Source organism: Diceros bicornis, chromosome 15 (genome assembly GCF_020826845.1).
Source record: "Diceros bicornis minor isolate mBicDic1 chromosome 15, mDicBic1.mat.cur, whole genome shotgun sequence".
In the NCBI taxonomy this organism is placed as follows: Eukaryota; Metazoa; Chordata; class Mammalia; order Perissodactyla; family Rhinocerotidae; genus Diceros; species Diceros bicornis.
Window position 1 is genome coordinate 11,616,275 of NC_080754.1, and position 12,851 is coordinate 11,629,125.

The 12,851-nt window shown below is 45.1% G+C and overlaps 1 protein-coding gene across 1 annotated transcript in view; it reads right to left on the bottom strand.

Moving 5' to 3' along the window:
* Positions 1-12,851, bottom strand: part of MYH15 (myosin heavy chain 15) — a 127,419-nt gene that overhangs the window by 13,841 nt on the left and 100,727 nt on the right. The window contains exons 35-38 of the mRNA XM_058556514.1: positions 8,924-9,116; positions 8,480-8,683; positions 3,640-3,765; positions 1,361-1,531 (exon numbers count right to left, since the gene is read on the bottom strand). Coding sequence (XP_058412497.1) covers positions 1,361-1,531; positions 3,640-3,765; positions 8,480-8,683; positions 8,924-9,116 — 694 coding nt within the window. The remainder of the gene's footprint in view (positions 1-1,360; positions 1,532-3,639; positions 3,766-8,479; positions 8,684-8,923; positions 9,117-12,851) is intronic.

The following is a 12,851-nucleotide window of genomic DNA, read 5'->3' on the forward strand; positions in this document are numbered from 1 at the left end:
TCTTTGATTTTATACTTAAATGCTTTTTCTCTCATACTAAAATCTTGGTTCTCGTATATGTTGTTGGATAAATACTTATATTAGTGTTATTGCTAGTAGCAATAATAAGATATTGTTATTTTGAAACTACAAGTGCGGTTTGCTTTATTTGCTATTTTTTGTTTTGTGCTTAGATATATTCCATGAGGAATGTACAGACAAAACACTATGTTTACAAGTCACTGGGAATAACTGTTCTTTGTGTGTATTTTATGCCCCCCAACTTGATATACAGTTAGTTTCATTTGCTTCTAATTGTGTTAAAATTTTAGGGATTGCTTTTTCTGTTTGATTTCAACCTGTTTTTTAATTACGAAGCATATAAATGTTTTATATGATTCTGCAATCAAAACAATGAAACAAGGTGCAGTCAGAAGGTCTAACTTTCACCTCTCTGGTCTCCTATGAGTAGCTATTTTTATTAGTCTTTGTTTTATCCTGTCATTATTCTTTTTGAAAATATAAGCAAGTGTGTACATCTGCTCATATTTCCCCTCTTTCTTGCACAAGAGGTTGTATCATCCCCACATTGCCTGCACCTTTTATCATCATTATATTGCTAGCCATGATCTCCAGGACGTATTACAGACTCTTCCTCATTCCTTTTTAATCAGCACGATCATATGGATATACCATAAATGTGCCTTGGTGTTCCATTGTAAGGATATAACATAAATGTGCAAAGACAACACTATTTTTCAGAGGCCCTTCTGAGCCATCAAATCCCAGTCAAATATTCTTTCCACCCTTGTAGCATTTGTCACATGACCTGTACATTGTCATTGAAATTGATTAAGTAATTTTAAAAATTCTATTTTCAAGATAGGTCTTCTACTTGTTTTTAAGCTCCCTGAAGCTGACATCATTTCTGTCAGCCCTTACTATGTCTCCACTACGTCTTTCTTGATCCTGGATTTAGTGGTTTCCCTTCTTCTTCCCTGGCTGTGAGGACATGGCATTCTCTGCAGAGGAAACAACAGGAGCAAAGGCACAGAAGCGGGACTGTGCAGGGGAGTTGGAAACAGCGGGCGGCCCCGGCGAGGCAGAGCCTAGAGCTGGGAAGGGCGAGTGGGCGGAGATGCCTTCTCACTCAGCAGGAAGAGGGAAGGCAGATTTCATCCGGTCCAAGAAAAGTCCTATTGGGTGGCCCAAAGTCAAGCGAAAATGAATGAATATATGGAGATCGGACACTCAAAGACCTGAAAGTGCTAAAAGCAAAAGTAACGAGGGAGGCAGGGAATGTCTGGTGCGACGTTCCAGGACAATAAGGCCTTGAATTGGGAGTGGTCAAGACCCCGTGATGACCCAGGCAAACTCCTACCCTGGATTCCAGTTTCTGGATTTGCTTTCTACTCCCCATCAGGGCAGTCTGCTCAGCTTCATCCAGCCTTTTTTGTAAGTCTTTAATTGTCTGCTCCATATTCTTTCTCATCTTCTCCAGGTGGGCGTTGGTGTCTTGCTCCTTCTTCAGTTCTTCTGACATGTTTGCTGCCTAGAAAAGAAGGAAAGGGACTGAGACAACCCAGCAGCCAATGGATCTTAACATGTCCACCCACAGCCTTCAGTTCCGGATCTGAGTAGATGTCACGGCTTGCCTCTGTATATTTACTCTCTTCCCACCACGCTCTCCCTAACCTCTGCAGCCCTCAAGTTTGTTAACGACAAGGCAATCAAGATAGCGGCAGCTACTGAGGAGCCTGGGGTGAGGGGTGGTGGAAACAGTCCAGAGATGAAGTGCCATATAAACATGCTTACACAACACTTGCATTGAAAGAAAGATGACCAACTGAAGCCACAGCTTTCAAGTGAATAAAGCACCAGAACACATCCTGTAACATCACGCACCTGGAAAATTGTGGAGGCGTGCCTATGAAAATCTTCACATCTCCCTTCTATAATTCTGTGATTTACAACTGCAAACAAGTTTAGGCTTCAGGAACTTGGCAGCAACAGATGCCCTCAGTGCCAATAAACTGGCACAAGGAAGGTTAATTCTCGCTAGTGAAGCCTGCTCTTGGCTTTGGCTATGTGTACAAGGGCTTGGTGTCTCCACACAATTATTAAGGACTGTTTCATGAATCTCTCAGTGCATTTAATGCTAGAACACTGCCCTCCCAGCCAAAGCTCCTCTGTCTGTCAGGTTACCAACCATCTGTATAATTTAAGTGTGAGACTCTGTGCAGATGGTGAGGGCAAAGAATGAATTACGGAGGCAACTCTGGGCTCTGCCGTGTAGGGTTGGGACTCAGAGATGAACTATTGGAGAATTGAAGGGTGGGAGGAAGAGGAAGTGAGTTCATTTTTCAACATTGTCAAGAAAATCTTATAAAGGCAAGGTTAAGCAGATAGAGTTTTCATACTGTGTGACTGCATAAATTTACCAGGCAGGCGTAGAAGCTCTTTTTATTCCTTTCTATGTGGATTTTCATAAATGTTAAGCATATTATTTTTCCCTTGGCCATCAAACATGCTCCAGCTTTCACACACCTCTTTTCCGTCAGAGAGCAGAAGTGTCTGCCTCGATACAAAATGGCCGAGTGATGGGCACGCTTCTCTATTCTTACAGGGGGCAGGATTCTACAGTGACCTGACAGCTAGGATTTGGTGCAAAGGTTTTATTTAGCTCCCCAAGTGCTAAATAACTCGGGCAAATATAGATACAAGCTCTTCCTCTCCTCTGAATTTTAAAACAACTAATGTAAAATCTAATTAAATATCTTGTCCCCCCAGATCCCATACCCTGTTTAGCAAGAGGATCAGCTTCCATTCACACAACAAGGTCAGGCCTGCTGCCACGGTTATGCATTTGATGGACTACAGGAAATCAGTTGATGTGGAAGGAGTGAGTGGAGGCTGGCATCAAGCCCAGGCTCTGTTCAGCAAGCCCAGGGCCTCCATACACACACACGCCCCTTCACCCTCCTTTTGTGAACTGTTTCTGCTAAGTGCTGGGTTCTGCTTGCTCTGTCCTTTGAGAGAAGCATGCAACTGCCCACAATGGGTGCCCCAAGGGCGGCCTTTCTCTAGTTCCCACAAAGGTGTAGTCAAGGCTGGCAGCCAATCCTGAGCTTAGCGTCATTTAGGGAAAGCACTGCCATCAACAATTTTACCCTTGCAAATAAAGAAGGTACAGCCCTGAAGCCCTTCTTCACCAACTTGAGTCTGCTACTCAAGCCGTAGTAGGGGTTGTAAAATATAAGTGAAATAAGCATTCTTTCCAGATCATCGTCATACAACCATTACAGACCCTAGGAAAATAGCTGTTTGTAAAGAAACACAGGAAGAATTGCTTCTATACACCAGAAATATTGATTCACAAGTGGAAAGTGGCTTGACTTTAAAAAAAATTTCTTGCTTTCGTAAAGTTTTGCTTATAGCAATTCAACGGCTCCTTTCCATTGTCTCCGTAGGTTGGAGAGGAGGAGCTAATTGGCCTAATTTTCCAAAATGGGAACAGAGAGGCAGAGGGGTCAGCTACCCTCCTCCAGGCTGTCTGGAGAATCAGTGAATCCTTTTTGGCTGCAGATTTGCCCCTGCCCCTCAGCTACTGCTCCGGTCAACTCTGGAAGACAGGAGTGAGCAGACAGTCAACGGACCCACCTCAGTGACTGCCTTCTTAGCCTTCTCTTCTGCATTTTGACACCCCTGCACTGCCTCTTCAGTTTCTCTCTGCATCCTGGCAACATCAACCTCCAGTTTCTTCTTCTGGCTGAGGAGACTTGTGTTCTAAGGAAAAGCAGCATTCTTGTTAGACACGTTGAGACTAGCAAAGCAAACACAAGCTGGTCTGTTTGGGACATGCAGTGGGAGAGGGCTCTGGCCAGGAGTGAGTTTTATTCCAGTCAGCCATACTCACTTAAACAATACTTCCCACCCCAGGAGGCAGCATTAGAAAAGCCACTGGCCATAATAGGCACATGAAAAGATGCTCAACATCACTAATCATCAGGGAAATGCAAATCAAAACAACACTAAGATACCACCTCACGCCCGTTAGAATGGCTATAATCACCAAGACAAAAAACAACAAATGTTGGAGAGGATGTGGAGAAACAGGAACCCTCACACACAGCTGGTGGGAATGCAAATTGGTGCAGCCTCTATGGAAAACGGTATGGAGATTCCTCAAAGAATTAAAAATAGAGATGCCCTATGATCCAGCCATCCCACTACTGGGAATCTATCCAACGCACCTGAAATCAACAATCCAAAGAGGCTTATGCACCCCTATGTTCATTGCAGCATTATTCACCATAGCCAAGAAGTGGAAGCAACCTAAGTGTCCCTCGACTGACGATTGGATTAAGAAAATGTGGTATATATATACAATGGAATACTACTCAGCCATAAAAAAAGACAAAATCGTCCCATTTGCAACAACATGGATGGGCCTGGAGCGTATTATGTTAAGTGAAATAAGCCAGAAAGAGAAAGACAAACACTGTATGATCTCACTCATATGTGGAATATAAACCAACACATGGACAGAGAAAACTGGACTGTGCTTACCCGGGAAGTGGGGGTGGGGGGTGGGCACAAGGGGTGAAGGGAGTCATATATGGGGTGATGGACAAACAAAAATGTACAACCCAAAATTTCACAATGTTAGAAACCATTAAAATATCAATAAAAAAAAAAAAAAAGAAAAGCCACTGGCCATGAAAGGCATACCGGGATGGAAGAGATTTCAGCCATTCAGGATCAAAGAGACGGCGGCCTGAATCAGAAAGGGGAAAGGGATCCCAGGTGACCTACAAGCCCCAAATGTGTGTTTGGTTTTGTTTTTCTGCCTTTTGCTCTTTGATGGGGCAGAAGCCAATGTCCCAGAGCAGAAGTAAGGGTCGGCTGCAGAGATTTGGGGAGCAGCCAGTTGGGGAATGAAAATCAGTTTCCAGCATGCTACTCCAGGGAAAAAACCCTCCTCTTGATCTCCTTCCCTTCCCATCTGACTGCGGTGAGGGGGTGGGAAGAGCAGCTCAGAGGAGCCTCATCCTCCAGCCCTTAGAAGCCCCCACGACACCGGAGGGCTCTTTGTGTTCTGTGGCTGAGGCTGCCCTAATTCTTTTCTTCTCGGGTTGTGACAAGAGGCTGAAGCCCCTTTTGCTGCTATTTGGTCCACGTTTGAAGCACAGCCTTTCTCAGGTGTGAAACCTTAGCACAGAGAGTGTGCATAAAAGGCACGGGCTTCTGTTTTTTATTTCTCCTCATTGTCCTTTCACTTTCCTCTAGTTAGTGGCTCTCTCAGTGGCAGGATTAAGCCATGGAAATAAATAGAAAGATATTCCAGCCTCAGGCTCTACTCTGCTGTCTCGATGGCATGAAGCATCTTCATCAAGGCTGTCATCCTCTGTCCTCACAGAGAGCCAGGCGCTGTGCACCCCCAGGCTTCCCACGGCCATGGGTGTGGCCTGGGGGATAAGTGTGTTTTTCTGGATGCTCACTGCACATAACTCCTTAGAAACTTTTTCTTTGTAGAGGGAAGTATGGGTATAAACGCTGATTTGTTTGTACGTAGAATCATTTAAAATCTACTAGGGAGATAATGGTTACAACTTTTTCAAGCTGAATGACTCTCTGGTTTTTGGGGGGAAGAAAGGGGTTAGGGAGTATTGTGTGGAAGGGTAATCTAGATTGTCACAGCGCGGATTTGAAAAGGGACACGTAATCAGGCAAGGATAAGTTTGGTCTTGTGTTTGATCTAGGCTAGAGATCTGAGAAAGCAGAAGGAGCTAAGTAGGTTCCTCAAAAGTTTCATTTGTTATCAAAAGATTGGTAGGGTTCTCTCATTGCAAGGTGCCCCCTCATGGTTAAGGTGGAGGAGAGGTCCTTACCAACAGTACATCACCTATACGTGCTGGTCAAAGGGTAGTCTCTGGACCAGCAGCATCACCTGAGAACTCACTCCACACCTGGCTCCCACTGCAGAGATTCTGATTCAGTAGATCGGGGGTGAGATCTGAGAATTTTCATTTTTGTGTTAGTTTCTCTTACACACCTAAAGTTACAGAAACTGCCCTAAAGACCAGGTCTTTACTGCCTAATTTTTTTTCTTCCCAATCCATCTCCTCCTCTCTCTGTCTGGTTCATGTCCTCATCTCTCACTAGGCTAGTGGTTTTTCATCATATTGGGACCCACTGGTACATTATCAGTTATAATATGCATGGCAAATGAGTGCTACAGATAGTGGATGATTTACTTTTTAAAAATTCAATATTCTGGGGGCTGGCCTGGTGGCGTAGTGATTAAGTTCCCATGCTCCACTTCGGCGGCCCAGGGTTCGCAGGTTTGGATCCCTGGCACAGACCTACATACCGCTTATCAAGCCATGCTGTGGCGTTGTCCCATATAAAGTAGAGGAAGATGGGCACGGATGTTCGGCCAGGGCCAATCTTTCTCAGCAAAAAAGAGGAGGATTGGCAACAGATGTTAGCTCAGGGCTAATCTTCCCCCCAAAAAAAAAAAAATCAATATTCTACTTTATAAGAATCCCACTCATTGTATTTAGATAAGCTTTCTTGAGAGAGAGAGGAAACATTGGAGCAAGTTAGCCAGCTGGGAATTATGCATAACCTACAGCCTGTTTGCTCTATACCACATGGTGTCCAAATAGAATTGCGTCACGCACACGGACACAGAAGTCAAACTACAGGCACAAACTAATTGCAATGCCTTCCAGTTGGTACATCTCTGGCTTATACTTCCTTTTATCCAGTATTTCTCAGTGGAGGAACAACTGGCATTCTGGGAGGGGCAATTCTCTGTGATGTGGGTTATCCTGCACCTCGCAGGACTATTAGTGTCTCTGGACCCTGCCTGCTAAATGTCAGTGGCACTTCCCAGGCACTGTGGCAACCAAAATGACCTCACAGGCATTTCTAAATACCCCAGAGTGCAGCAATTCTGCCCCTCGTTGTTTCAATCCATTCTTCACAGCGATCACCAGACTAAACTTCCTAAAATGCAAATCTGATCCTTTCACTCTCAGCCACTCAGAATGCTTCAGAGGATCCCCATTAGCTGCAAGACAGAATTCAAACTCCATCCCCCTCAGACTCAAGGTCCCTGGTGACCTGGCTCTCCCTGCTTCTTACTTAGCATTATTTCTGCCGAGTCTACCACCACCCCTCCCCCACGTTCTAGTAGCATATCAATTTCCCTTAACATCCCCAATTCCCTCTTCTCCCCATGCTTCTGCTCTTCACTTCTCTCTACTAGCTGACTGCTTACATGTCCTTCACGACTCAGACTAAGCCTGGTGTGCATCTGCCTAAGTCTAGGACTGTCAGGGAAGGCTTTCTGTAGGGCTGTGCTCTCCTTCATTATACTCACAGCAGTGCACTACTACTTACTTAGGTCTTCATTTTTTTAGAACAATGGAGACATCTTGTATCTACACCATATATACATGTCCAGGTTATGGTGGGCACCCTATAAATGTTTGTTGAATGACCCATTTACCATACACATTTGTCCTAGCTACTATGGTTTCTACTGATTCTATGAGAATGGCAAAGATGCTAGGAATTCATGTCACTTACATAACCTTCCATGAGAAGCCAGAGGCCTGAAAGCTCATCGTCAGCAGCCACTCAGAATTGTTAGAAATCTCCTGGCTCTGAGGCTCTGAAGCAGGAGCATTTTTTTTTTTTTTTTTTTTAATCCTGGGATGCTGAGAGAACACGTGGCTTAGAGGGAATAGGAGAAGTAGGCAAGTGATTCCAGATCACCAGAGAATATTCATCTCTCTCTCCCCAGGATCCAGGCTATTAATGCCCTGATGGACTATTCTTCTGGCAGAAGGCTTAGTGTTATGGGTCAAATGCTGAAGTCCTAACACCAGTACCTCAGAATGTGATCTTCTTTGGAAATAAGGTCTTTACAGACATAATCAAGTTAAAATGAGGCCATTAGGGTGGGCCCTAATCTAGTATGACTGATGTCCTTATAAAGAGGAGAAATTTAGACAGAGACAGATACTCACAGAGGGAAGGTGATGTTAAGACACACAGGAAGAATGCCATGTGAAGGTGGAGGACTGGAGTGATGCCTCTATAGGCTAAGGAACACCAAAGATTGCCAACAAACCACTGGAAGCTAGGAAAAGGCAAGGAAGGACTCCTCTACAAAATTCAGAGGGAACATGGCCTTGCCAATGCCTCGATTTCAGACGTCTAGCCTTCAGAACAGTGAAAGAATAAATTTGTGTTGTTTCAAGCCATCCAGTTTGTGGTACTTTGTTATGGCAGCCCTAGGGAACTGATACATTTGGGGATGAATGAAGAGTGTGACCACTGCTCTGCTGCCAAGGCCCTCCCTATGCCTCACATGCCACACCCACCGCTTGACATGCAACTGTGTATGGTCCAAGGCTGACCCATGTGTGGAAACCCTGCCTTCAACCAGCTGATGTAGCGAATGGGGAGAATATATGGGCCCCACCTGGGTATGGAGAAGATTGACTCTTTCTGTGGCTTCCAGCAGCTCTTCCTCCGCCAGCCTGCGCCCACGATCTGTCTGCTCTTGCAAGGACCTCAGCTCCTCTAGTTCAGACTGGAGAAGAGAGTTGCGCCGCTCGGCCGCAGCCACCTGCTCCTTCAGCTCACTATTCAGGTGTGTGCTGTCATCCAGCTGCACCCGCAGGTCCTGCAAGAGGAAACATGGGCCCGGGGCACAGATCCCTCTGAGTCCAATGGCATACGCACCTGTGCACGCATGCGCTGAACAAAACTCCACCGATTTAAGTGGAAGCATGTTCCGGCCCTCTTGAAGTATTAGGTTTGTTGTCCTCATTTTTATCGCTCAACACAATCTGGTGCTTGGTTTGCCTCCATAAGCAGAGGCATTCCTCCCCTCCCCCTCCCCCATATTACAATTAGAAAATACCTTGACTTGAATCTGAAGCTGGCCCAGGGATCTAGTTGACTCTGACACCTGCTGGTGGGCACAGCTAAGCTGGAGTTCCATCTCGCTGAGGTCCCCTTCCATGCTCCTCTTCAGCCGGGCAGCCTCCATTCTGCTCCTGGTTTCAGAATCCAGACTAGACTGCAGCGAGTCAATAGCACACTGCTGGTTCCTCCTAATTTTAGAATAACATTCACGGGGAAAAAATCATGCACTCAAATTAAGAAAGGTTACCTGCTGTGTAAGATTAAAATTAAAAAATTAAATTCAAGGGGCTGGCCCGGTGGCGCAGGCGGTTAAGTGCGCGCGCTCCGCTGCGGCGGCCCGGGGTTCACTGGTTCGGATCCCGGGCGCGCACCGACGCACTGCTTGGTAAGCCATGCTGTGGCGGCGTCCCATATAAAGTGGAGGAAGATGGGCACCGATGTTAGCCCAGGGCCGTCTTCCTCAGCAAAAAAAAGAGGAGGATTGGCGCATGTTAGCTCAGGGCTGATCTCCTCACAAAAAAAAAAAAAAAAAAAAAAAAAAAAAAAAAAAAAAAATTAAATTCAAGAAAAATTCTGGGTAATTAACAATATGAGTCTAAAGCATTTTCACTTTAAAAACATAGCGGTTGAAGGGTTGGGTGAGTGAGCATACGTCTACCAATACAGACTAAGATTCCAAGGCCAACTTCCTGGAAGAATCAAGGAAAGCACCAGAATTATTTTCAGGTTCCCCTGGGGCAGCCTTAGCGTATCTAAGACTCCCTAAGAGACAGTCTAGGGCAAACACCTGCATTTCCTAGAGTGGCGAAGGATGAAGGAAGGATGCTCTTGCAGACAAACATAACATTTAAACTATTTCCACAGTGAACAATGTCTGAATGAGGCAACAAAGTCAGCCAGGTTGGAACAAGTCCCAAGCGCCAGCAACACTTCTCTAATAGCCTGTAGATGCTCAGCTCTCCTAGAACAGCAAGGTTATCTTTCTCCAGGAATTTGAGAATACAACCAAGGATTGGCTGAGAAAACCAGCTGCTGTGTGACACTGAATTATTTCAGTATGCCTTCATAACAACAAAAGCCCTATGCTGAAACCGTATTTGCAAAGTGATGGAAACTTAGACTATAGATGTGTGTTCAGGAAGGCAATGAAAAATGTGGGACCGCGTGCAATCATTCCCCAGCCCTCTTGCAGTGCACTGGGGTCATGTAGTCACATGAATTCTGGCCAGTGTCGTATGGATAGAGGTGTTTCCAAGCCTCATTCATACAACTTTTTTACTTGTGTGATCCTGTACTCCCTCTTCCCCATCTATGGCAAACTTGGGGTGGCCGCACATGGAAGATTGTGGCATCACAAGATGGAAGGAACCCGGGTCCTTGAATGACTTTGAGGAATGGTGGCCCACTCTCCATCCTACCCCACACTGGACATTAGAGACTGTTATGGGCTAAATTGTGTGTCCCCGGCAAATTCATATGTTGAGGCCCTAACCTCCAGTACCTCAGAATGTGATTGTACTTGGAGATAGGGCCTTTAAAGAGGTGATTAAGGTAAAATGAGGCTGTTAGGGTTAGCCCTAATCCAACCTGATGGGTATCCTTAAAAAAAGAGGAAATTTGGTCACATGAAGAAACACCAGGGATGCGCACAGAGGCAAGACCCTGTGAGGACACAGTGAGAAGGCAGCCATCTGCAAGCCAAGGAGAGAGGCCTCAGGAGAAACCAAACCCACGGACATCTTGATTTTGGACTTCTAGCCTCCAGAATTGTGAGAAAATTAATTTCTGTTGTTTAAGCCCCGAGTCACGCATTTCGTTATGGCAGCCCGAGCCAACTAAGGCAGGGATGCGCACACTCAACATCCCTGAAAGCTATAAGATGCTTCTCTGTCTTACGCTGGAGAAACTCTCTTTTTTGCCACCGCTGACTCTCCTTACACAGGGACACTAGAGCAGACTCTTCTGTACATGCCACTTAAGCAGACGTGTGGAATGTTTCAAACCGTACTTTTGCCACAGTTGTTTATGAAACTTCAAGAATGCCTGCAGACAAGTAGGAAGTGCTGTGGTTTGAGAGGCTTGGCTTTGAGTCAGGCGCCTAGCGAACGACACCTAAACAGTTAACGCATTTCACGCAGAGTCAAGAATCTTCAAAATGAAAACTCCCCCAAGTACATTTTTTAAGAAAAATGAAGCACTCAGGGTCAGGGCAATTTAGTAAGGAGTTCCTTTTTGCTTCTTTTCCCCTGAAACATGGAATATAATTTGAGGAAAGAAACCAAATGCAAAAAAAACCCAATAAAACAAAAACCTAGAGATCAGAATAAAACTTGAAAAGGCTAATGACTTAAAATTGACAATTAATTCAATAGGTCATTATTTCTTTTGCCATACTGCTCATCTATATCAGAGAAATGTAAGATTTGTCTTAATTCCAATACATACGATTTAGCTTATAATGATTAACAAGGTATTTTGCTAACTGAATGCTATGTCTGAGTTTGAGATCCTAATTCTTAAGGATATACTAAAATATTTTACTTAGAAATGAGAAGAGATTTAAACATATTCTTCTGACACAGACTGGGACAAGAAAAGAAATTAAGTTGGATGGTGCATATAAATGAAAACCACATAGTAAAGTTAGATATCACTGAATTCAGAGGAGTGGATCCTATGGAAGGAAAAGATAAAGGAACATCACTAGATGTTGAGGCTATACGCCAGGGGTGGGCAAACCATGGGTTACGGGCCACCTCTGGCCATGCCCATTTGATTTCTAGTTGTCTACAGCTGCTTTCAAGGTACAAGTGCAAAGCTGAGTAGCTGTGACTGAGACCCTAGGGCCTGCAAAGCTGAAAATGTTTGCTATCTGACCTTATGCAGAAAACGTTTACCTAACCTTCTATAGGTGATCAAACCAAAGCAAACAAATGCATTTTGATAGAGTAAGGAATTTCAGTGCCTCATTCCCAAAACCTCCTTCCACTGCACCTCCTTGAGTATGTCTGGAGAGAGCAGAATACATGCCAGGTGCACTCTGGCTCTGGGCCAGTGAGAAGACCTCACACATTTCAGTATTTCCTTGAATGTCTTGAGTTGGGAGAGGGATAGAGTTGATGGTTCCTGAAGATTCAGGATACATCTAACCCACTTGTTTTCAACCCAGTCTTGGGCCTTGTGGTAGGGCTTGACTTACATGGCAATTGTGGCCACCAGTTGGCCTTCAAGCTGGCCACTGATGTCAGCCCTCCTTTCCCGTGTCTAGTCTGGAGAGGGTCAAAGCCAGCTACCAAAACTCCTCCCCACCTTTCATCAGTGAGTGCATTGTCACCTCCCTACCTATAGCCATGCTAATTATAACATTTGTAAAATTTTTTAAAAAATAGTCTTATCATCCATAAAAGTTGCGGAAGCCCTGGCCAGAAGAGCAGGCACAGTGTCTGGCCGACATGAAGTGCTCACATATCTGTTGAAGAAGTGACCATACGACGTGCATACCAGCCGCTCATACTTTGCACCACCAACAGGCCTCCAGGCTAGCTCTCTCAGGATTAGCGCTCGTGGAACGGAAGAGCTAGCTCGCCAGCAGAGAATGAATTGAATGTTACCCAGTTTGCAGCACTATCCTGGTTTTGCCTTTGCCTCTGAGTCCTCTCTTGCTTTCCTGGTCCCTTCGGCTTCTAGGACCCCGTCTCACAGGCCTCCTTCAGTTTCTGTGGGGTTTCCCAAGGTTTATGTGGAGTAGGACCTGGAGCCTCATCTTGCCCTCAGGCAATATTTCCCTTCTGTTCTATAACTTAGCTGGCTTATCTTTGATTGCTCTTGATCTTATACTTTGCTAGTGTTTCCCCCTGGCATTCTATTCAGCTTCCTTAAGATCCCTTCCTCTCCTAGGCTTGAAGTCAGATTAAACCAAGGCC